Source organism: Balaenoptera borealis, assembly GCF_965194805.1.
Source record: "Balaenoptera borealis genome assembly, chromosome: 4".
Classification (NCBI taxonomy): Eukaryota; Metazoa; Chordata; class Mammalia; order Artiodactyla; family Balaenopteridae; genus Balaenoptera; species Balaenoptera borealis.
This window is the reverse complement of record NC_138861.1, coordinates 59,495,751-59,520,948: the sequence shown is the minus strand read 5'-3', so window position 1 is coordinate 59,520,948 and position 25,198 is coordinate 59,495,751. Positions and strand designations below refer to the sequence as shown.

Here is a 25,198-nt window from a genome sequence, read left to right as displayed (position 1 = left end):
TTAAAAATAAATGAACAAAGCAGTAATGAGTTGTGGGACAAGTTCAGGTGGCCTAATATACATGTCCTTGAAGGAAATGAGGAGTACAGAAAAAATACTTGAAAACCTAATGGCTGAAATTTCGCCAAATTTGATTAAAACTATACACTTAGAAATCCAAGAGGTTTAACAAACCCCACACAAAAGAAAAATGAAGAAAAATGTATCAAGCCACATCTTAATGAAATGTTTAAGATTAATTAAACGGAGAATGAATTTAAAGCAGCCAGAAAAAAAGACACAATTAATAAAAAAACAAAGATAAAAATTACAGCAGACTTATCATTGGAAACAACACAAATGAGAAGAAAGTGAAGCAACAGCTTTAAAGTACTGAAAGAAAAAAAATGGTCAATCTAGAATTCTGTACCCAGCAAAAATAACTTTCAAAAACAAAGCCAAAGTAAAGATTTCTTCAGACACAAAAGCTTAGAGAATGTGCTGTCAAGAGACAAGCAATGTAAGAAATGTTAAAGGAACTCCTTCAGGCAGAAGGAAAATAATGCCAGATGGAAACTGGATCTAAACAAAGGAATGAAGAGCTCCAGGAATTGTCTTTTTGAAACAAAAATGATAGCAGTATGTTGTGCCCTGTATAATATATACCCACCCCCAAAATGTAGTAGTAGTAAGCTTCTATAGTAGTTCCCAATGATCCCCACTTTCTGGTCTAATCTCCCTTCCCTGTGTATGAGATGGACCTAGAGACTTGCTTCTAACGAATGCAATGCAACAAGAGTGTTAGGACATCACTTCCAAGGAGACTGTAAAAGACTGTGACTTCCCTCTTGCTCACACTCTTCCTCTGTTTCTTTTTGCTCCTTCAGATGGTGTAGTCTACCATGCTGTGTGCTACACTATAGAGAGGCCCATGTGGTAAAGAACTGAGGCTGGCCTCTGGCCAACAGTCGTGAAGACACTGAGGTCTTCAGTCCAAAAGCTCACCAGAATCATGCCAACCACCAAATGCATGAATGTAGAAGCAGAGCCTTCCCCACTTGAGCCTTGTTTTGACTGAAGCTCTGGACACTTTGTTTGTAGCATTGTGAGGTGACACAGAGCACCTGACTAAGCTGCTCCCTAATTTCTGACCCCCAGAAACTGTGAAATAATACATGTTGTTTTAAGCTACTCGGTTTGGGGGGTGGTTTGTTATGCAACGATGTGTAGCTGATACATCAGGAGAGAGGAAGTGGAATATATATGGGGATAAAAATAAAATACTTTTCCCCTTATTTTTTTTACATGTCTTTAGAAGATAATTGAGTGTTTAAGGCAAGAATATCAACAATGGATTTTGATTTTATAACAGATAAAAAAATGAACTGTATGGCAATTTTATATTTTTAGTGGACTGGGGACAAGGCAGGGTATGAAGAAGAGTGGGCTTACAGAAGGGTATGCGGAAACTTTGGGGGGTGATGGATATGTTCATTACCTTAATTTGCAGTGATGGTTTCAGAGGAGTATAAGTATGTCAAATCTCAGTTTTGTACACTCTAAATATAAACTGTTTATTGTACATTAATTATACATTATTTATATACTCAAAAAAGATATAAATAAAAGTATAAAGAACAGACAATAGAAGTTTAGAGAAGAGAAACATCAATGTGAGTTGTAATTATTACAAGAGACTTCACAGAGGACAGAGGACCTAGCAATAATCAGGCTTTGGTAAAATGGTAGAAGAAAGATGGGGAGGAGCTGAGGCAGAGGGCAGAGTACCAGCAGGGCCAGGAAGCAGGAATTGGTAATGTGTGTGGAGGAGAAGAAGTTAATGCCCAACATTAAGCAGAGTATGACTTTTGAAGAAAACAGTCTACCTCTATCTTTCCAGGGTAATTTCTTCCAGAAAACCTCCATAAGGCAAATTCCTATAAAGTCTAAAACATAATTACTGTTAATTTCAAGAGATGTTAATACTTCCTGAGCCCTGAAATTAAGCCACTTATATTAAAACAACACCAAATCCCCTTAAGATGAACACTCTCACTGCAGTAGATGACACTAGTTGTCATGGCATGGCCTTCCAAGGCAATGTCCCTTCATTAATTACCCTGTGATAAGGCTGAATGCCTTTATCCAGTTCCTTTATAACTATTCTATACCATACCCTTAAACCTTTACTGTCCTTTTTTAGCCCACAAAAGACAAAATAAGTCAATAAAAGCAATGTAAATGGTGCATAAGATTGTCACTGCTATAGACTTGCAAACCAAAAATACTGGAAATACTTCACCACTGGAAAGATGACCTCACAGGGGCTCTTGTTTCCTGGCTCTCAGCTACTTGAGAGGTGCACATCATCCAAAGCAGTTCTCATCAACGTAAATAAATGCATCATCATAAGCCAGAGCAGATATTACATGAAATCCCTTGCAAATTTAGATTCTCGTAAGCCAAAATGGCATACCCTGGAGTATCACTATAATGGGAAATAAGCTTAGAAAAGAATAAATAAGACCAGGATAAGTAAGAGTTTTAAGCATTAGATTAAGGATTTTGGACTTATCTGGGAGGCTTATAAAATCTGGAAAAGGGAATGACATGGTGAAAGATGTCTTGAAGATTAATCTAGAAGTCATGTACAGAGTAGAATTAGCTAAGGGAAGAATAAGGTGGGAAGGCTATTTTAGATGCCATTTTGGAGTAGACTGGGTAAAGTTTGATGAGATTGTGAATAAAGGAAATGACAATACTAAACACATTAATAATAATAATAATTAATATTTGTTGAGTGTTTCATGTGTTCCTGGCACCGTTCTAAATGCTTACATGTATTAACTTTGCATTTAATGTTTATTTACTATGGAATATACACTATTATTATCCCTATTTTACAGTTGAGGCCCCAAGGAGTTAAATAACTTACCCATGGTCACAAAGCTAATGGGGAACAGAGTCAGGGTTTGAACAGAGCCATCGGGCCCCAGATTTCTGTGTATGATCTGCAGATCTCAAGCACTGACTCTGTGCAGGCCACATGATGGTACTGAGAGTGACATTAAAGGAGCCCAGTCCAAGACACATCCCAAGTCCCTCCCTCCTCTTCGTCCCCATGGCCACTACCCGAGTCCAGGACAGTGGCTCCTCTTCTCTGAAACAGCCTCTGGCTGCTTTCCCTGGCTCCACACTTGCCAGCCTCCAATCAATGCTGTACCCTCACCCGGGTGACCTCCCAAAAGCCCAGAGCTGATCCCATCACGCTTCTGTTCAAAATCACTGGGATAAAGTCCAGAACTACTATGTGCCTTCTGAGGGCCAACATAATCTGGTCCCAGATCATTTTGCATTCTAGGTTCCAGACATTAAGACTTCATACTCTCTCATTCTGGGATCTTGTAGATGATGCTCTTTCCCTTTCAAATGTTTCCCATCCTTTCCACCTTCCTCCCTGTTCTTCATGGACTAACTTCTACTCATCCCTCACATCCAATCTGAGTGGTCACTTCACTCAGAAGTGCTCTAATGCCCTGAACCACATGTGCCTTAAGCCCTCTCTGACGTGCTTGGACATTGCCCTGTACCATCACTCACTGGCTCACTCCACTGAATATGAAGTTCCGTGAGGTCAATGACCTTGTTCATTCTTCTCTCCCCAACACTTAGCATGGTATCAAATACATAGTGGACTCCAGATAATTTTTTTAATTGAAGGATAAACAAGGAATGAGTTTGATAGGATGTTAAAAATCAAACCTTTTTTTTTTTTGGAAAAGACAATTTATTTTTTATTGAGGTAACATAGATTTATATCATTATATAAGTTTCACGTGTACAACATCATATTGCTACTTCTGTATACCGCACAACATGGTCACCACAAAAAACTTAGTTTCCATCTCTCTCCACACAGTTGATCACCTTTACCCATTTCACCCAGCCCTCCACCCCCATCCCTTTGCCTCTGGTAACCACTACTCTGTACCCACTGTATCTATGTCAAACTTTCTTTGAATACATTAAACATAACTAGTGCCATTGGAAGCATCAAGGGAGCATTTAAGAGAATTATTTTGGAGTTGCTCAGTTTAGATTGGGACCTGTTGAATTTGGTGATAAAATGTTATCCAAGAAGAAACGACCTGTGTGCAGCTGGAATGATGGAATCGGGGCTCATTTTGTGAGGCTGGAAGATTCAGACTTGCTAATTTTACCACTTTTTTAAAGAGAATTTTGCTTTCCTCACTTTGCTCAGTAGCATTTAGCTAGACTGATTGTGGCTTTATTCTGGTGAAACCAGAAATCAAAATTAATACCTGGCATATTCCTTTTAGGTTGTGTATACAGTCATACATAGAAAGGAGAATTACTTTTCTCTGTACTGTTCAGAAAGTTTGCTTTTATCTTTTTAATTCTGCTGTTGCTTGCTTAGGTTGTGAGTGAAAGGGTAGATTTCAGAGACAGAAGCCAAAGCTGAAATGCTCTGGATTTAATTACACAGCAAATAGAAATGATATTCCTGATCCTATGAAGAATAAGTTTGGCTTTTCTATATATTATTTGAGAAGGATTTAATAAAAAGTAGATTTTCTGGATGAAGACTTGTGAATGCATTTGCAGCCCCATAATCTTACCAAGGCGAAGTGCTTCTGCTTCAACCTTCAGAGACCTGACTAACAGTTGATAAGTGCTTTTAGGGTGAGATGTGAATCTGTTTGCTAAAAGCAGCCTCTGAGCTAGAGAGAGGTGTCCCCATAGTCTGGCTGGCAGATAGCCCCTGCCGAAGGACATGAGGGCATCTGTCCTATGGACTAAGGAACGGCCCACCCATTTTCTTTTGGTTAGATATGTGAGGAGTTTGTATGTTTGGCTGGGCAGAAAAACTTCTTCCTTTCTGATGGATCATTTAGAAGGGTGTGGTAGTGGTGCGGCGGTCTGTGTGTGTGTGTCTGTGTGTGTTAACGTGTAGCTTAATGTTTCACCACAATGCAAACAAAGTGCTTCCCTTAGTAGCCTCCATGTCTACAGGAATAAGATCCTCCTTACAAAAGGACCCGAAGGATTACTGGAAAGACATACCCAGGCCCAAACACCAGGTTTGCTTTGTGTGGCTTTGGATGAATGGATAAAGAAAATGTTGCCATTTACAACAATCTGGATGAACCTCGAGGACATTATGCTGAGTGAAATAAGCCAGACATAAAAAGAAAAAAATTACATGATCTCACTTATATGTGGAATCTAAAAAAGTAGAAGTAGAGAGTAGAATGGTGGTTACCGGGGTGGGGAGGTGGGGGAAATGGGGAGATATTGATCAACAGGTACAAAGTTCTATAGGATCCATTCTATAGGACAAATAAGTCTAGACAGCTCATGTACAGCATGATGACTATAGTTAATAATACTGTATTGAATCTCGGAAATTTGCTAAGAGAGATTTGCTAAAATCTAAGAGAGTAGATTTCAGGTGTCCTCATCACACACAAAATATGGTAACTATGTGAGGAGATGACCTGTTAATTAGCTTGACTGTAGTAATCATGTCATTGTGTATATGTCTATCAAATCATCATGTTGTACACCTTAAATATATGCAATTTTTATTTTAAAAATAAAAAGAACTTGGATAAGGGGAAGAGTGATGACAGAAATAAACCCAGAGGAGCTGGTTGGATGGGGAAAGAAAAACCGGTTGATAGACTTACTGACTTTGAGGGCAAAACCCAAAAGGCATTTGGAGTCAGAGGACTGGAACACAGGAGGGAACGCCAGGCTGGTTATTTAGACCTGGGAATTACTTTTGAAATAAAGCCATGAGGTAGAGCTGCCTCTGCCTCAAATTCAGCATGTGTACATTTAGAGGGTCCCTGTCTAATCCCAACATGGCCAGAGGGAACCTAGGAATAGATGCAAGATGTGGTTCATGAGGTATAGGATGGGCAGCTTTACTTTTTGAGTAATTCTTTTCTAAGCAGCCACACTTATAAATTTATTCTAAATAAGTAGACCCAAAGCAAAATCATTCTTCAAGCTGAGCTACCAGCAGAGCCAATTTTTATCCAGCTCTGCAATTCACCCAACTCAGCTCGCGTCGCCAGAGTCTGTCCTTCCAGATTAATGTGTTTAATAGCATCTGTCAGCAGTGGCTGTGGAGTAGTATGTTAATGGGTCCCGAAGATTTTCATCAGAAGATGCTGTACGCCAATAACAACGCCAGTGGCAGCTCCGCAGTTGGCATTGCTGACACTTTTCCTAGCAAAGGAGGCTGCCCTGTAGGCATTTAAGAGATACTGAGGGTCCAGCAACTGGAGGTTGGTTAACAAGTGGAACCCTGAAGATGCTGTTTATGTGGCTGTATGTAGAGTAGTGATTTATGTTATTTTAAGCTGAGATGCAAATTCTGTGAGTAAGGAGAGCGAGCTGCTGCCTTCTGGAGTCGTGAATGTCTCAGGGAACAAGAGCATAAGAGGGTCCGGATTTTTAGGCAACAGAATGCTTTACACAGGTGACAAGTTAGGTGGTAATTAATCACATTAAATGAGGATTCACCATGGAATTCCTTCAGACAGCCAGATCCCCTCGTCACTTAACATACTTGATTAAAATTCATTACCCACAACATCTCTTACATAAAGCATGGTTCCTCCTATTGATTTCAATGGGTTCTGTTCATTATGAGGAACACTTCTGCAGAGAAAATTCACTCCTACAAAGTTAATAGGTTACCCTTATCACACGTAAACCGGAAACAAGATTTGTCTGCCCTTAGCTTGCACTCTTCGTATCTTTGTGTGAGCTCTTCGCTTGCACGTGTACCTGGAACTTCCTAATGACTGATTCCTGTTCTCCTGGCCCCTTCTCTTTATTCGGGAACAAATGGGCACCTGGTTCCCAATCTCCAGGGATGGTCCATCTATCTTTGACTGCATATCAGGACTTGGACCACATTCCGGGAGACAGTAAAACACAAGGTCCCTCCTGGAGTCTCTGGTGATGAGTCGGGTCTTGCTGTGCAAGATTCCATCCACAGCTGTCATCTTCCACCCAGCCCTAGTTCTGAAAATGACCCCTGTCAGCGGAGAAGCCAAGCACAGCATTGAGGGTCCCTTATGGGGAAGTGGGTTAACAATCAGGGAAACTGGGTCTTAAAGAGAAGCAGCTCGTCCAAGGAACGATGGCCTCGACACCCACAAAACCAGGTAGACTTCAGGGCTGCAGATTCTACCTCTGCACTTCCAGCCTAGAACTTGACTCAAGTGAGTAACAACTTCATTCTCATTTCCATGTCTTAGGGGACAATGATCTTCAGATTCTAGGAATTTTGCCCTGACACATGAGTTTGTAAACTTACAATTTTAGTGTAGTTTTTGTTGTTTAGGAGATAGCTTAAAAAGCAGAAAGGAGATTAAAGAGAAGAAATGATAATTAATGAGTATCTTACTTTAGAGTCTTACTTAATAGCCTACTAAACCCTTTCACCTAATTGTTTATTCCCTTCTGTCTTTAGTCCATTGGGGCTGCTGTAACAAAATTCCACAAACTGGGTGGCTTATAAACAACAGAAATTTACTTTTCACAGTTGTGGAGGCTGGGAGTCCAAAAATCAAGGCACCAGCATGGTCGCGTTACAGAGCAGGCCCTCTTCCTGTTTCCTAGCCGACAACCTCTCTCTGTGTCTTCACATGGTAGAAGAGGCTGGGAGTTCTGTGGGGTCTCTTTCATAAGGCCACTAATCCCATTCGTGGGGGCTCCACACTTATGAGCTAAGCACCTCCCAAAGGCCTCACCTCCTAATACCAACACACTGGGCATTAGGATTTCAACACATGAAGTTAGGCGGGGGACATAAACATTCAGACCACAGCACCGGCCTTTCAGCATACTTGACAAAACAGACAATCTGCGTGGAGAAGAGGTGGTAGAGGAGGAACATGACAGTGCCAGTATCAGAAGTCTTTATCTGGAAAGGTCAGGTGCAAAAGGCCCTAAGCATCAACATACACGAGGGGAAAACAGAGTCAAACTGCAGCTGTCCACGGAAAGCCTTTATGAAATATAAAATAAATTTCTCTCTCTTCCAGTCTGCCTTCCTCCATAATCACTTAGATACCTGGGTGCCTTGGTCAGAGCAGGCACTCAATACGTATTTGTTGAACTGGATCTAGACAAACAAAAGTCTAATCAAATATTTTAAAAGTAAACTGCTAAGTGATGCTTAAAGTTTAAAAACGAGAGTAGGATGCCATTCTAGTGAGTGTGTCTCATGGCTGACACCTCATGGCTCTGACCAAGGCAGGCCAGCTTGTCTGGCAGTACCAAGGCCCTGGTCCCTGATTGTGGTTGAGGGCTCTTTGCTCTCCTCCCTCAGCCTGCTGCAGCCACCTAGCCCCACGCATGTTCTTAACAAGACTGGTGGTGAAAACTGCCCCACGACGTTTCTGAACATTTTTTTAATAAGGTGGAGAAATACAAATTCTATTTAGCTGTGTGTGTGTGTGTGTTTTTTTTTTTCCTTTCCGATGCATTCTGTGGGTGTGGGAGGAGGCTCAGCTTTCGTAGGCATCAGCCTAGAGAATGTACCGCCAGGAACACTGACAGGTCCAGCTGCCTATGGCTTTGTCGAAGGACGTGGGGAGCGCTCCATCCTGGAGGCTCACAGCTGACGCCAGGAGGAGGAATAGTTCCTCTTTAATGATGCCTGAAAAGTGCCTTTTGCAAATCATTAGCAAATTAAAGAAGGTGAAGGCTTTTGGGCCCAGGTTCCAATCAGACAGAGATCCACATAATAGCCTAGTATTTATTGAGCTCTTACGTTGTGCCAGGCATTGTGATAGCATTCTACATGGTCTGTCATCTATACTGCAAGTAATGGAAAACCTGAACAATACCTTAATCCCCAAAGGCATTTGTTGTTGCTTTAATAGGAAGTCTGAAGTCAGGTATTCTAGTCCTGGCTTGGCAAGATCAACAGTATCATCAAGGAGAAAGGTTCTTTCTCTCTTTCACTTCCATCATCCCTAGTGGGTTGACTTTCATCCTTAGCTTCACGGGATGGCTGCCGCTGTGCCAGACATCACATCTACTTAAAGGTAGGAAGGAGGAGGGACAAGTAGGCACTAAGAGAATTTCTCTTCCTTATATATTCTTTTTATATGGAAGCAAAATTTTTCCAGAAACCCCTTAGCCTATATCCCATCAACCTCATTTTGCAGAACTGGGGCACATAGACACCTCTAAGTGCAAAGGAGGCTAGAAAAAGAGCATTTAGCTTTTATAGCTTCTGTAGGTAGACTGGCAAGAGGGGATTGGGAATGGCTATTGGGCTAGTCAAGCAACAGTGTCTGCCTTATATGGATTATTTATTTAATCCTCTCAATAACTCTATGAATGGAAGTACTGTTGTCATCCTAAGTTGGCCAACAAGGAGATAGTAATTAAGAGACTTGCCCAAGGTCATGCAGCAAATAAGTGGTCTGGCTAATAGCTTTAACTATGACAGGCAGCTATCTAGCAAGATGGTTAAGAAGACAGGTTATTGAGATAGACTACCTTCCAGAGTTTGAATCCAAGTGGTACTACTTTCTAGTTATAAATCCTGGGAAGTTATTTAACCTTGTTCTGCCTCAGTTTGCTCACTTGTCAAATGGGGATAATAATAATAATTATCCTATGTTTATTGTAAAGATTAAGTGACCTAATACTTGAAAAGTATTACAGGATTTGGCTTTTAATAAGCATTGGAAAAGTGTTAACTAAGAAGCTATGAAGCAAGCAGCTTTGTTTATAATAACCCTAAAGTGGAAATAGCCTACCTGTGCCCCATTGGTAACATGGGTTAATAAACTGTGGTATATTCATGCAATTGAATGCTATCCGGCAATGAGAAATGATGAGTTATTAAAATACACAACAACATAAGAGAGTCTCACAGTGAGTGAGTCTCATAATCCAGACATGAAAGAGCACACACCATATGACTCCATTGATTTGAAGTTCAAAAACAGGCAAAGCTAATCTGTAGTGATGAAAGTCAGAATGAGTTTCCTTCAGAGGATTATGTCTGTGAGAAGGTACGAGGGAACTTTCCGGGGTGCTGGAAAAGTTCTTTATCTTTTTTTTTAATTTTTTTGTACAGCAGGTTCTTATTAGTCATCCATTTTACACACATCAGTGTATACATGTCAATCCCAAAAGTTCTATATCTTTTTTTTTTTTTTAATTTTTATTTATTTATTTTTGGCTGTGTTGGGTCTTCGTTTCTGTGCGAGGACTTTCTGTAGTTGTGGCGAGCAGGGGCCACTCTTCATCGCTGTGCGCAGGCCTCTCACTGTCACGGCCTCTCTTGTTGCGGAGCACAGGCTCCAGACGCGCAGGCTCAGTAGTTGTGGCTCACGGACCCAGTTGCTCCGCGGCATGTGGGATCTTCCCAGACCAGGGCTCGAACCCGTGTGCCCTGCATTGGCAGGCAGATTCTCAACCACTGCGCCACCAGGGAAGCCCAAAAGGTCTATATCTTGATCTGAGTCGTGGTTATGCAGGTACATACACATGTAAAAATTCATTGATTCATTGATTTGTGCACTTAAGATGTATGCATTTTATTGTATGTAAGTTATACTTCTATCTTAAAAGGACATAAAAATTTTAAAGGGAAACTAGGAAATGTAACCATAACCATTCATGCTGACTGACATCTTTGCAGAAAACCCTCAGAAGAAAATGTTGGCAGGAAGAGAAAGGAAGCCCACCAATATCATGGGTCATTCGTCTTCTCTCAGAAAGCCCCCGCGGCCCTCTCCCACAGCACAGGAAATTTCCTCTGAGTCATATTCCCAGTCTTGGAGATGTGTTTGCCCTGGAACGATCCCTGCCCTCTTGCCTGACTCCTAGGTGATCAGTGGTGGACTTTGGTGGTGAGGCAAACAGGAACACAACATCTCTCTGCATTTCACGGCGTTATCCTGTTAGTAGTCAAATTGCCTACAGATTCACCAGTCAGAATGCCAGGATGCATCAGCCTGGGAATGCCCCCAAGAACTGTCCTGCCAAAGGCAGATTTCCATGGAGCTGACCACCTAAAGAGCTCCGGCTCTTCGTGCAACAAGAAGGCATGGATGGCGCACCCACTGAGCTGGAGACAAAGTGAGGCAAGAAATGGACAAGGGCATTTAGGCTGACAAGGCAGTGGGGCTGAGAAGGCACCAGGGCTGCCTCAGCCCTTTGGGCAATTCTAAGCTTCAAAAAGATCCTCTGAAGGAAACGGTTCAGAGTCAAAGCAGACCGATACTATGGATTTTCTTAAGTTCTGGTACTTTCCAGGGCTGCAGGGTATAAGAGATGACTTGATTGTGATTTGGGCCTGTGGGAGGTGGAGTGGAAGGAAGGGGTGTGACCTTTGACCAGGCAAGAGACTGCTGCATTTTATGACACCCGAACACAAAGCCTTTTTTTTCCTTTTCAACCACATGAGAAATTTTTTTGAAATTTCAGTAACCAATTGAGCAAACAGGAGAGGAGTGAGCTGGATTGGGCCTGCGGCCCTCAAGCACACCGTGAGTGTGGCGGAGGAGAGAATCACAGCCTCAGCTCTGGGTCACCGGAGGAGGGGCTGCCTTTGTTTAAAGTCTGTCACCACGAGAATCACCCAAGGTGCTCTCTGCACTCCTTCCGTCCCCTCTGCTTAGGAATGCCTGAGAATCCTGCCAGAAAACTGAGGCCTGGGGGAGGGGAGCCTGCCCACCAAGTCTGCCTGGGAAACGGGTCCGGATCAGTCTCCATCCTGGGTTCGGGTGGTCCCAGGCCCCGCTTGGGCCTGTGCTGCCCCAGCACTTCCTGGTCCCCTTAGTCTCCAGTCACCAGAGGGATCCCCCTCTTCTTAAGGCAGCAGGGCCCTGGATGGAGCACAGGCTGTGAATCTGTAACAGTTACACATCCTCCGTGTGGGCCTTTGTGTGCACTCTTGCCCTGGACCACACACACGTTGGGACTGGGCCCACTGCAAAACCTAACACTGGTTCAGAAGATCCCCTGCAACCTGAAGGAGGCGTTAGGTCGTCTTCTTCTCCCACCTCACTACCCGTGGCCCACGCCCATATCCACCTTAACCTCAAAGCGGCCGAAGAGAAGGTACTCACCCTGCCTACGTCCTCCTTCTCTCCGCTGCCCCACCCAGAGAAGCCCCAATGTGGTTCCTCCAGAATTTCGGGTATCTGCTGGCATCCTTGCTCAGCAAAGCCTCCTCCTGAGGCCGACCACCACAATCAGCCTCCAACTTAAAGATAATGAGTTTGGGGGGGCATCTGACTGACAAAGACAGATGCTGCTTCTGGCGAAAAGAAAAAAAAAAAAATGGTGTATTTCCTTTCCCCAGGAAGCACAACATTCTTCACAAACGTTATTTTCTCATTAGCACTTAACAGCCTCCACAGGGAGCCTGATGATATCATGAGTCCTGATTTCACCCATAGAGAAATTGAGCCATACACCAGTTCTGCCCGTTCTGATTCGATGGCTGGAAAACAGAAGGTCTTTTCCTCTTTTTGGATTAGAATTAGATCTCATTTCCATCAACAAAACACTCAGGAGGATATGGCTCTTCTGCTTTGAACAAGTGTCTTCTTCAACACAGTTTGATGGCTTTGGGGCATGCACATTCTGTCTAGACCTGTGAGGGCTTTCAAATGCCATATGGTTGGACCAGACTCTGATTAGTAATGGGTTTGCAGATGTTAGATGAACCTTCTGGTGTGCCCTTAGCAGCCCAATCAAACGCAACATGGGGAATTTTGGTTAAGTGTGAGGGTCCCAAACAGTGGCTTCACTCAACCTAAACAACATTAAGACCTAGCTTTTATGTTCAAGTATACATATCATTTTAAGATTATTTGGTACTCTCTGCCTCTCTTAAATACTTGCTGAAGTTTAGCCCATTCAGTGCAGGGATGGTAAGGCCCGCCTGTGTTTAGGCCAATTGATTGACGGCCAGCATTTCAAGAGCTGGTGACTCTGGTCTATATCATGCACAGAGAGAAGAAATCCCTGCAGTTTCCAAAGTGGAAACAAGCGAGCAAAAATAGCAAAAGTATTTTTAGAGACCGGTCCAAAATATCCTATTAGCTGGTAGTTTTTATGGAATGTACAGACATATCAAAGGGAAGATGCATTTCTGCCATCACGGCCCAGCATATAAGCCAGAGAATATTTCTGTTTTTCAAAGGGTAGAAAATCCATGTTTTTACTGAATGAATATTTATGGAGCACTTTCTCTATGCCAGGCACTAAGACACAAACAATAAGCTGCAGTCCCTGTTATTAGGGCTCCCAGCCTGATAGGAGACAAGCATGGGGAGAAATGGCTCAGGATAATGTGTGCTACGATTAGTGCTGTGGCCACACAGAGAAGAAGGGCTCTTTCAAGTTGGTGAATCTTCGCAGAGGAGGTAAGGCTCCAGAGTTCTCAGAACTGGGCTGGGGAGAGGAGACCCAGGGTGGGAAAAGCAGCAGATGCAAAGGCCGGGAGGGAGACAGCAGATAGTTCAGAAATGTACGCTGATTCAGATTGCTAGAATGCAAGGCTCATGAAGGGTAGGGTTGGGAAATCATAAAAGGTGTTATGTGCTGAACCAAGGAGTTCAGAATTTATCCTGAGGCCATTGTTGAGCCTGAAGCAGGATAAAAGGGAATAAAAGCGTTCACATGGTCGGGTACTTTTTTTAAAGCCCACTCTATTGGCCCACACTAGAGAATGTATTATGGGAGACAGAGGAAAACGGGTGCTTGATTGCCGTACAAACATGGGGCCCAGACTTCAAAAACACCCTTGCATTTCCCAGTACAATACAGTGGGATGGTTATAAGGTTAGCCTGGAGCCGGACAGTTTCAGGTTCAAGCTTCAGCTGTGCCATGTACTAGCTGTGTGACCTTAGGGAGGTTACTTAACTTTTCTGATCCTCTGTTTTGTCATCTGTGAAACCAAGATAACAATGGATATTACTATTGAATGAGATGATGCATAGAAAGTGGTCAGCACAGCGCCCTTCTATATAGAGTCCTCAGCTCATTCTCTCATTCATATATAGGTATGTATTTGAATTCCTACTATGGATCAGACAATGAGGATGTGTGGTGAGCAAATCCACTACAGTCCCCGCTCCGTGTGAATCTTAGAGTCTAAAGGGGGAGGCAGGCATTAAACAAAGCTCCCCATAAGCGATTACATAGCCACGTGCCAATTTCAGTGCTATGAAGTTAAGATACAAGGTGCTCTGAGCACATGAAGGGTTGAGGCTGGAGGAGGGGGCTGGATTTAGCAAAAGAATCAGCAAAGGCCCTTACGCTAACACTGGAAGGGTGGATAGGAGTAACTCAGGCAGGCATAAGAGGGAGAGCTGTTTAGGCAGAAGGACTTGAGTACAATAAAAAGCTGGTTTGTTCTGGGATCTGGTGGGGAACAAGACTGAAGAGGCAACGCTGGGCTTGGATCACAGAGAGCCTTCTAGGCCTCAGTGGGGATGTGAAGGTTTATCCTCTGTGCAGGCTTCCTTTCCTCCCCTCCACCCTCAAAGGGGAGTGACACGGTCCAGTTGGCCTTGCCGGTTAGCAGTTCCTTAGCGAGCAGACCTTCAGCAGCTGTCGGGCCTCTCCGAGGCAGGCCTGGCATGATCCCCCGAGACCGCAGGCCAAGGCACCACTCGGGCTGACTTGGCCGCCCAGGAGAGCGCTTGACTGTGTTTTGATCGAATTTCACCAAATTTGCCAAAGCTTTGTCACATGTTTTCTCAGGCACTTGACAAGCCAAGGGCAGGAGAGGACATGCTGTGGGGGGGGTTGGGGGGAGAGAACAGGTGAGCGACACAGGTAATCAGGCCATCTGGGACTCTGGCACTGGCCCAGTTTGCTGCTCACAAAACCCAGGGAGAAGTGACAGTTCAGGGCACTCGTCCACCGGCTGCCAACGTTGCAGACCTACCTTCCTGACACCCAGTTGGGCAGGAGGCAAGAGCACATGCACAGAACGCAGACTCTCCACCCTGGAATATCCTGTAACTCCCCTCAGCACTGGGAGAACTTGCCTACCTGTCCCAGCCATCAGCCCCCAAATCTCTCTTCCTAGCAAGGCAAGAAACCCCGGCTCAAGCCAGACCTGGTTTTTTTCACATATCAAAGGATAACACACATGGAAACAAATAGTTTTCTATCCACCTAAGAATCTGCTTTTCTTCTGAGCAACAATCTGTCAGCTGTTCTTGCAACATAAAAGCTTTCATTTGACCAAACTTCAGGAAAGACATCCATTTGTAAATTTACAAGGAGGAATTTCAGGTTAAGTTGGCCCTTATACCCCTAGATCTGTCATTTGGGCCAAGTCTGAGAGATTTCCTTCTTTGAGTCACTCCATTTCAGGCATGTGAGCCTGTCACTGCCTGGGCAGGGACACCATGTCTAGTAAAGTCACCTCTAATTTAGAGGTTAATGGGTTCAATTTCTTTATTCTATTTACTCTGCCATTTTCTCAAGGAAATATTAGAACTAATTCTTTTCTTCAGAAAGTAGCTCTACTTTGGGTGGGAAGGTGTATGGGGCACTACATTATTTGGGGGGGGGGGTTGGTTTTGTTTATTTTTACTTTTAATGACTTTTTTGAAGTATAGTTGATTTACAATATTGTGTTAGTTTCAGGTGTACAGCTAAGTGATTCAGGTATACATCTACCTGTTCTTTTTCAGATGCATTTCCCTTATAGGTTATTACAAAATGTTGAGTATAGTTCCCTGTGCTATACAGTAGGTCCTTGTTAGTACATTATTTTTTTTTCTTTTAATTATTATTTATTTATTTATTTATTTTTTGGGCTGTGTCTTCGTTTCTGTGTGAGGGCTTTCTCTAGTTGCGGCGAGCGGGGGCCGCTCTTCATCGCAGTGCGCGGGCCTCTCACTATCGCGGCCTCTCTTGTCGCGGAGCACAGGCTCCAGACGCGCAGGCTCAGTAGTTGTGGCTCACGGGCCTAGTTGCTCCGCGGCATGTGGGATCTTCCCAGACCAGGGCTCGAACCCGTGTCCCCTGCATTGGCAGGCGGATTCTCAACCACTGCGCCACCAGGGAAGCCCTGTTGGTACATTATTTTAACTTCTTTAGCTGCGCAGTCTCACATGGGCTCCTCCTTGCTTATTCTATAATGGTGGTTGCTAAAGTACATTCTACCGGCCTTTTTGAGTCTGGGCACAGTGTGCCGGTGGGGAATTCTAATTCTGACCCTGTCTCTACATGATTCTTTCCAGGCAACACTGCCCAACTTCTTCTCTTAGATGTGTAAGGTCAATTACATCACTTCCCCTCCCTGTGTCTGTTCCCTCATTTATCAAATGAGGGGCTGTAATCATGCATCACTTAGACCCTCTCTAGCTCTAAAAAATTTTTTGAAATCCTGGAATACATCCTTAGCTGTTTGACTTAATCAATTTGGTAGTCCTGTGGAAACACGGGTCCTACCTATGATAAAGCAGAAATGATATTTCCTCAGACTCTCTCAGTGATTCTCAATGTTGAAGCCAATGGGATGTCATTTGGAGATGGAGCTTTTGGGAAGTAATTAGGGTTAGATGAGGGCGGGACCCACATCATGAGATTAGTGTTCTTATTAGAAGAGACACCAGAGGGCTTTCTTCACCACCCCCTCCCCCAAGCACATACCAAGGAAAGGCCATGTGAGGTCACAGCTAGAAGGTTGCCACTTACAAGCCAGGAACAGAGAGCTCTCACAAGAACCTGAATTGGCCCACACCTTGATCGGACTTCTCAGTCTTCAAACTGTGAGAAGCAAATTTCTATTGTTAAAGCCACCTAGTCTATGGTATTTTGTTCTGGCAGCCTGAGCCAACTAGGACAGCAAGCATTCTCTAGGATAGTCATGGTGCCTGAGCCTTGGATATCTTCATGATGAAAGTCATGGCGCCTGAGCCTTGGATATCTTCATGGCGCCTGAGCCTTGGATATCTTCATGAAGACCAACCCTTATGTACTCAGAGCAATATGGAATGTATCATCAAACAGGCAAAGCAGAGGCTTTTAATGTCTTGTTCAAGTGAAGATGACCAGCGTTGTCCCACAATTTCTATGCATTGCTGTGTGTTAGGAGTCGGAATTATCTGAACTAGACTGCAAAGTACTTTAAATAAGTACTAAATAGGTAGCCACGGGAACAACCAACTCAGTCCTCTTTGGAAGCAGGAAGGGTAGGAGTTATAAAAGTATACGAGTCAGAATTAAACAAGAAAATGGATGTCTCCAGCCACAAAACTAATTCTTGCAGCATGTCATTTTCAGCACTATAATGATTTCCATAGTACAGCTTTTAGCTCCACTGGAAATGACAATGCAGGTGTCACCCTGAATATCATACACTTTAATGGCATCTTGTGTATTCTTATCCTTTCAGAACCAACTCAAATGTCATCTCTTCTGTGACTTTTCTCAATGTCATTTGAAAATGACTTTGTATATTTTTGCATTCCATAGTCCCCATACAATATTTATTCATCTTTCCTTGGGGCTCCCATTGCAACTTGCTTGTAATTCCATAAGGCGTTTATCACATCATATTACAGAAAGTTGTGTGTCCTTTCTGTCCTGTTAGATAATGAACTCTTTGAGGGCAAGGCCATGGACATAGAAGTTACTCAATAAAAGCTTGAATGAATGAATGAAGTCTTGCTCCTTTGCATATGACTCATTCTTCATTCATCCCAGAATTCCAAAGACTCTGACTCAGCTGCCACACTAAGGCTCTCTCTGCCTCCATCTGCCCACCTATTATATGATACTATAAACTGTAGTTAAACATTGTCCTTTTTTTTTTTTTTTGGCCTCAGAATCTTTAATGAGTCATGGGAGCTACCAGGATGCAAAGCCAGTATGTCCTAAGGTCACATATGAAGATTTGATGTTTTCATAATATTTGTCCCAACTGTTGTTTTGTCCATATTTCAGAGACCTCTTGACCTGTATTCATCCTGAAATTGTTGACACTTCACAGCTGCCAAAAGTCAACCACAGAAACATGGACTATTATGTGGCCTAATTTGGGACGTCTGCCCCCAGTTTACTAGGAGAGTAACTTTCCTGTAGTTTACGGTCTTGACCAACACCTTTAAATAAAATTAAACCAATCAGCGTAGCAGGGATCAGGTGAAAGCCCATCAGAAATGAACACGCAACATCGCTAAAATGATAAGCCACTGGAAAATACAGTCAGTACACAGAGAACTTTTCAGGATCCCATGGATGGATGGAAACTGTCGCTTTATACACAGATATCATGAATTAGCTAACAAAAGTCCCTCTGTCGTGATGCTTACTGATTAAAATGTAACTTCCTCTTGGAAAAAAAAAATTAAACCAATCATTTTGATAACAATCCACGTGTTAAATTCAGTTAAATATTGAGAAAACTGTTTTCAGGTTAAATTCTATAGCACAATTTTCCATAAGCTACTGAGTCTGTCATGCAGCTGAATGAAGAAGTGAGCAGATCTTATCCCACATGCTTACATCCCTCTGCATTCCTCTTTTCTCCCTTCCTCTGTGCTAAAATCTGGCCCATTTTTTTTTTTCCCTTACGAATCTTGATCATGTTTGACTGTTACCTATATGCTACCCCAAAGGAAATCTCCTCAGAGTTTGGAGAGTTAAATAGTTGAAGACCTAACAAGACATCAGGCATCAGTGTATGTTGTGGTGAAAGGACAGAGGTTGACATTTTAAGCAAGTTTCCTGCCTTCAAATAACACCAGGTAGGCAGCCAGCCCCCAGGCAGCTATGATAGATGTGGCCATACTAAGTGATGTGTAGAAGGGAGTAGAGAAATACTGGGGTATTGTTTTAAATAAAGTTCTTAAGTTAATTCATTTTTCCACCCTCCCTCTTTACCTCCCTCCTTATCTCCCTTACTCTCTCCTTTCCTCTCTCCTTCCTTCCTCCCTCCCTCCCTCCCTCTCTTCCTTCCTTCCATCCCCCCTTCCTTCCTCCTTTCCTCAAGTACTTATTGAGCAATTATGATGACCTAGGCACTCTTCTAGGCTTGGAGGAAACAGCAATGAATAAGACCAGGTCCCTGTACCCTCATGGAGCTTACATTCTGGTAGAAGAGAGGTAAAATAGGCAAAGAAATAATATGCAGTTTCAAGAAGAAACTACTTTATTTTATTTATTTTATGAAAAATAAAAATGAGCAAAGGGTGTGACAGTTCCTCAAAAAATTAAACATAAAATTACCATATGAACCACCAGTTCCACTTTTGAGTATATAGACCCCAAACAATTGAAAACATGGTCTCAGACAGATATTTGTGCCCTCATATTCAGAGCAGCATAATTCACAATAGCCAGAAGGTGGAAGAAACCCAAGTGGCCATCAGTGGATGAATGGATAAACAAAATGTGGTGTATATATACAATGGAATATTATTTTGCCTTAGAAAGGAAGGAAATTCTGGCATGTGCTCTAACATGGATGAACCTTGACAGTATTTTGCTAATAAGTGAAATAAGTCAGAAACAAAAGGACAAATATTGTATGATTCTGTTTATATGAGGCACCTAAAGCAGTCAAATTCGTAGAGATAGAAAGTAGAATAGTGGTTTCCAGGAGTTGGGGAAAGGGAAGAATAGAGAGTTATTGTTTAATGGGTACAGGATTTCAGTTTGGGAAAATGAAAAAGTTCTGGAGATGGATGGTGGTGATGGTTGAACAATAGTGAAAATGTACTTAGGGCCAATGAACTGTACACTTAAAAATGGTTAAAATGTTGTGTATATTTTAACAATAAAAAATCTTTTAAAAAATAAGCAAGGGGAAGGAGTAGGAATGACTTTCATTAGGACTGTCTGGGGAAGGCTCCTCTGAGGAGGAGCTGACATTTGAGTAGAGATCAACTAGAATGATGAGGAGAACATGGGATGATGACACAGGGCAGTAGTTTTGGATTTTGTTCTAAGCACAACCTTGGGAAGGTTTTGGTCAGTTAATCTGATTTGCCACTTTAAAATATTATACTGGCTTCCATGTGAAAAGCAGACTGAAAGGAAGAAATCTGGAAGCTAGAAGACCAATTAAGAGACTGTGGCAGTTGTCTAGACAAGTGACTGGTGGCTCAGGTGATGTTGAGATAATAAGGGAGGTGATGAGCAGAGATTGGATTGGGATATCTTTTTAAGGTAGAGTCATCATGATTTGCTGATGGATTGGATGGAGGAGGGGCAGTGAGGGAAAGAGATGCATTAAAGATGGTATCTGGGTTTTTAACTGAGTAACTGATAGGTCTTGCCATCCACTGAGATGGAAATGACTAGAGGAAAAGCTAGTTGGGGAATGGTAAGGGGTGTGGAGAGGCAATCAAGAGATGTGTTACATAAAAAGTGAAATCATAAACTCAGGGTCTAGCAGAGTGCTAGTACATAGAAGCCATTTATTAAATACTTGAATGAATAAATGGATGAATAAATGAATGAATGAATGAATGAAACTGAATGGGTAAATGGAGGCAGGGAGGAATGAAGAAAGGAAACTAACTCTAAATTTTACAAAATATGAAAGAGAATATTTGGCGAAATGACATGATGGTAAAGACACCAGGCTAGAATTTGGGAGAACTAGGTGCGAGTCTAAGACAATATTTCCAAACTTCAGATTCCTTCTTCCTCTCAGCTTTTAGTCTGGGACCTCCCCCTTTACTCCTCCACAGGAAATGTGCTCACAGCTTTATTCACCCCAGTGGACAAGCCCATAACCCTTGCATCCCTGTGCGAGGTTGCGGAGCTCACAACCCTAACAGGGAGCAACCAATCAGTGAGTGCCTACGGCAGGGAACAGCCAATCAATGAGCTCCTCTGACAGGGACGAGCCAATCAGTGAGTGGTTGGCTTTGCACTCACCAACCATGCCTTCCCCACACGCATCGCACAGGCTGGGCGTCCCCGCAAGCGTTGTGCAGCAGCTCCCTCGACTGTCCAGAGCAATTCTCATAAAATCAGTTTCGCAAAGTGTCTCGGTTTTTAAGGGCATGGCTTTCAGCAAGCAGAAGACAAGGTTAGTTCTTGCTGCGTATTGGCTGGACTTGTGTTGACTGATCCACTAATTGCTCCTGCTGAGCCTTCAGGCTGGTTGCTCCTGATAGTCACCAAGGGAGGAGAGAGCAACAGTGGGAAGAAAATATTTTTAAAGTCACCTTCACAATTACAGAGGCACACAATGTAAAATGAGAAAGACGTGAAAATACTGTAAAACGGCCTCGCCGCGCAGGTTTTCACACACTAACCACCTTTGTACTGGCTCTTCTACAGGACTGAGGCTACAGAGCGCGTCTACATCAGACCTCTCGCCTGTTTCTCTTCCGGCAAAGAGCAGCCCACCAACGGCCTTCTGGACCAGCTCTCCGCAAAGCCCTCCCGCCTCCCCTACCGGTGGAACACCCAGCACCTCGGTCCTCCCAGATACAACATCGGCCCGGACATCTCCATCCGCCAAGAACGACTCCGCAGAGCCCAGAGAAGAGGAACCCACCAGCCCAGCCTCCAACTGGGAGGGCACAGACACAGACGCCTCGCCAACAAGCGGTGGGGTCCACTTAACACCCACGCTCGAGGAACACACTTCAGACACTCCCGAGGCCAGGGTGCCAGCTACAGGGTCACAGTCCCCCGTTGAGTCTCCCGCACTCACCTCCCCTCAAGCGCCAGCCTCATCACCTTCACCCCCATCAACCTCACCGCCAGAGGAAGTTCCCTCTGCCTCTGTGAGCACCAGCCGTAACTCCGCTGAGGCCAGCACCAAGCCCACAGGAGCTCTAACCACATCAGAGCCCCCAGCGGAGGACCACAGCTCTGGCCACAGAGCCACTTCACATGCCCCAGCCGAGCCAGTGCCCACCGAGACCACGGCCCAAGCAACTGTGCCCCCCAGAGTGACCTGTATGCTGATAGACACGGAGACCACCACCGCCTCGCCCGGGGTAATCATGCAGGAAGTGGAGCATGAGCTAAGTTCAGGTGAGTCTCTGGCTAGAGCACGTGGCCTTGATGACACTGAGGTGCTAAGAATGTCGTTCAGTTAACCAAACACAATGGATTAAGTATGAATTTTGGAGCGCAACACCTAGCTGAATTATAATTCCTAAGAATTTCCACAAGTGCAAACTTTACTTTTAGTCTCTTAATAATTTCCCCATGATAGTTCATTAATTGTGGCCCATCTTTATAATTTGTCTTCACGTATGTCTTCATGTATGTAAACCAATGAGACTGGTTAAGCAAAGTCTTTGGGTTGAGCTTCCTGGGTTTCAGTTCTGGCTCCTGACCTTGGGCAGATTACTTCATCAGGGTGCCCTTATTTTTCCTCATCTGTAAAATAGGGATAAAGAAAGCTGTATCATACATGGCTCTTGTGGAGATTAAATGAAATGACATATAAAGTGCTTAGAATAGTTCCTGGCAGAGAGTAAGTACTCAGGAAATGTCAGTTGTTATTATGATTTTGCTCGATGTATTAATGCAATGTTTACCTCACGGAAACAGTCAAAGAAAGTAGGGGGGGCTGGAGAGAATGTGCTTATTCTTTAGAGTCACTGATATATTTCATGGGAAAGACAGTAAATTTTATGGAATGTCATGTTTGTTTTTATTCTCCCAGAAACCCTGTAAAGTTAGTATTATTTTTATCTTGATTTTGCAGTCTTGGAAATTATGATAGAGATTTAGGGTCTTTTCTGAGGTCACATGCATCTGACATTGAAGTGAAGTCTGGAAACTTCACTTTGGGCAGGCATTGGGCAGGAAAAGGCCTTAAAAGGAACATTTGGCCTCTTGATTAAGAAACAGTGAGGTGAGAGCAGCCAGCAGGTGAAGGGGAAAATGGAGCTTTAGCCCCTCGCCTGAGTCGTCTCGCCAGGGGCCATGGACTCAGAGGGCAGTATTTGGGACTGAGCCACACAGGACCAGCTGGGGGTCAAAGAAATGGCTGTGACTGAGGAGAAATTAACATCTTTTAACAAATAATTGATAAACAACCATTATGAATGGAAACTCTGGTAAACAGTGGAGGTGGGGAGAAACAGAGCTCAGATTAACAAGACATAACTCCACATGGAGGAGCTCACAGTTCACTAAGGGATAAGGTCCCAAAGAATTGCAAATTCTTATTTCAAAGGCCCAGTGTATATCAGTGAGAGTCCCAACAAGAGAGAGAGATACAATCAAACTGGGATAAAGGAATGAATTACAAAGGTACAGCTGGTGTATAAGAAAACCACAGGGGATCATAATTGCAGAGCTGTCATGAGTCAGGCCTAGGAGGAGAGAATAGTAACCAGAACCCAGAAGGAGGGTCTTGTAGAATAGACCACCTTGGGAGGAGTAGGGAGGGACACAGCTAACTCAAGGTTAACCTCTGGGAGTGAAGGGAATCTATACTCTGCCCTCCCTCTCCCCCCCTACTCTGATATGCAGCCGGAAGCCAAGGACAAGGAAGCCCGTTGTGGTGCGTACAGTTCAGCCTCCTGAAGGGCAAGTCAGAGAGCAAAGTGGAGAAAGGTGGAGAGTGGATCTGGAGAGGCAAAAGGAGGGAATCCGGCCCTCGCAGTCCAAACATAGCTTTCTCTGTGTAGCCCCGTCCCCATTAGCGCCCTGTTTGTACCTCCGGCCAGCACTTAGCACGCTGTGTTTAGATGTGTACTTTCTGTCTTTACTTTCTGCCACATCCCCACTTTCTGTCTGATACTTTCCATGCTGCCAGCATGCAGGGAATATCTCAAGAATGGACTCGGTACCTGGAGCAGAGTGGGTGTTGACTCAGTGTCCTCAGGTCTGTCCCTAACAAAGGTGCCATCCAAGAACAGGCTTGAGGCAGTGGCCCCATCTCTTCCCTTTCCTAGTTCAGACCTCACCACCACCTGCACTACTTCTTCAGTTTTCTAACTGGTTTCCCTTCCTCCACACTCTGCCCCCTCCAGGATACCTTAGACATGGTGGATCATTATACTGAGCAGAAATTCTGAGCTTGGCATGCAAGAGACTCCCTAATGTGGCATAACCTACTACTTTTTCCAAGTCCCTCAGTTTCATGGGCTGGATTATACAAGACAGCCCTGTTCCACTGTTCTGGCTTGTGTTTTAGACCATGTGTCTTGATTTCCTCAACTCAAAGCCAGCAGGGCTAAGAGACACAAAATTAGGGACAGAGCTGGGTCATGAACCAGAACTTTATAGTTCTAGGGAATATGGCCCCCAGTAAGAACTCCAGGGTAAATGAATGAAGGAAAGATTGAATGACTTGAGAGGAAGGTGTGACAGGTCAGAGGGAGGTCACTGAGCATGGCCAGTGTACATTTCACAGACCCAAGGGGATTCATCCCTTCTGATCTATTAAATTGAAGAATATTTACTGTGCATCCACCAGGACCCGGTGCTTGATGCAAAGAAGTATTAATAAGTGTAAGACCTGTCCTCTGAGATTTTACAGTTTAAGTAAAAAGAAAGGACACAAGTAACTCTTAACCACTCAGTTTCTGATCTGAGAATGAACCAAGGTGGGTGGGAGGATCTTTGAGCAGATGTGATACAATCTATTCATTTCAAGGGTGAAGAAATTGCGTCCCAGAAGTTTAGAGTGACTCACCCAAGGTTACACTGCCCAGTGGTAAAGCTGGGCCCAGAGCCCAAATCCTTTAAACCACCACTGGGTCTTCTTTAAGCACCAGGATTGCCGCACGGCTCCTCCATCAGCCCAGCAAACTAGGCAGCACGCTGTGACACTGTGCCCACAGGTGACTATCTGCAGATGTTTTTGTTTGGAGACTCTTGTGCTGCCTTAATAGTGGCAGTAATCATACTACACTTTTGTTGAGCATATTGTCTTATTCTGTATGAGTTCACATAGCATATTTCTATAATCCAAGGACTTATCCATTCAACAAATATCCAGACATAGTCACCAATAAATAATTCAAAAACAAGGTAAATGTTATGGGAGTTAGATTTGACTGGCGGGATTAGGGAAGGTTTCATGATAGAGGGAGCACATGAGCTGAGTTGTAGGAGATGAAGGGAATTGCGGCCCGAGGAGAAGACAGGGCAGGGGAGATTCAGGCACCTGTGTGCTGCACATACCTGGGTTCAGAATCCAGCCAGCAGTTGCAAGCACGGAAATTGCTCTGGTCGGGGTAT

The 25,198-nt window shown here is 43.7% G+C and overlaps 1 protein-coding gene and 2 long non-coding RNA genes across 3 annotated transcripts in view; 2 read left to right on the top strand and 1 right to left on the bottom strand.

Annotated features, from left to right (window-relative positions):
• The window catches only part of LOC309627970, a 749,424-nt gene that overhangs the window by 431,291 nt on the left and 292,935 nt on the right, over positions 1-25,198 (top strand). The window lies entirely within an intron of this gene.
• Positions 1-25,198, top strand: part of PARM1 (prostate androgen-regulated mucin-like protein 1) — a 105,365-nt gene that overhangs the window by 46,468 nt on the left and 33,699 nt on the right. Inside the window, exon 2 of the mRNA XM_082390300.1 lies at positions 21,323-22,027. Coding sequence (XP_082246426.1) covers positions 21,323-22,027 — 705 coding nt within the window. The remainder of the gene's footprint in view (positions 1-21,322; positions 22,028-25,198) is intronic.
• Positions 16,963-25,198, bottom strand: part of LOC309627965 — a 37,987-nt gene continuing 29,751 nt past the window's right edge. Inside the window, exon 3 of the long non-coding RNA XR_014244069.1 lies at positions 16,963-21,149. This is a non-coding gene — a long non-coding RNA (uncharacterized lncRNA). The remainder of the gene's footprint in view (positions 21,150-25,198) is intronic.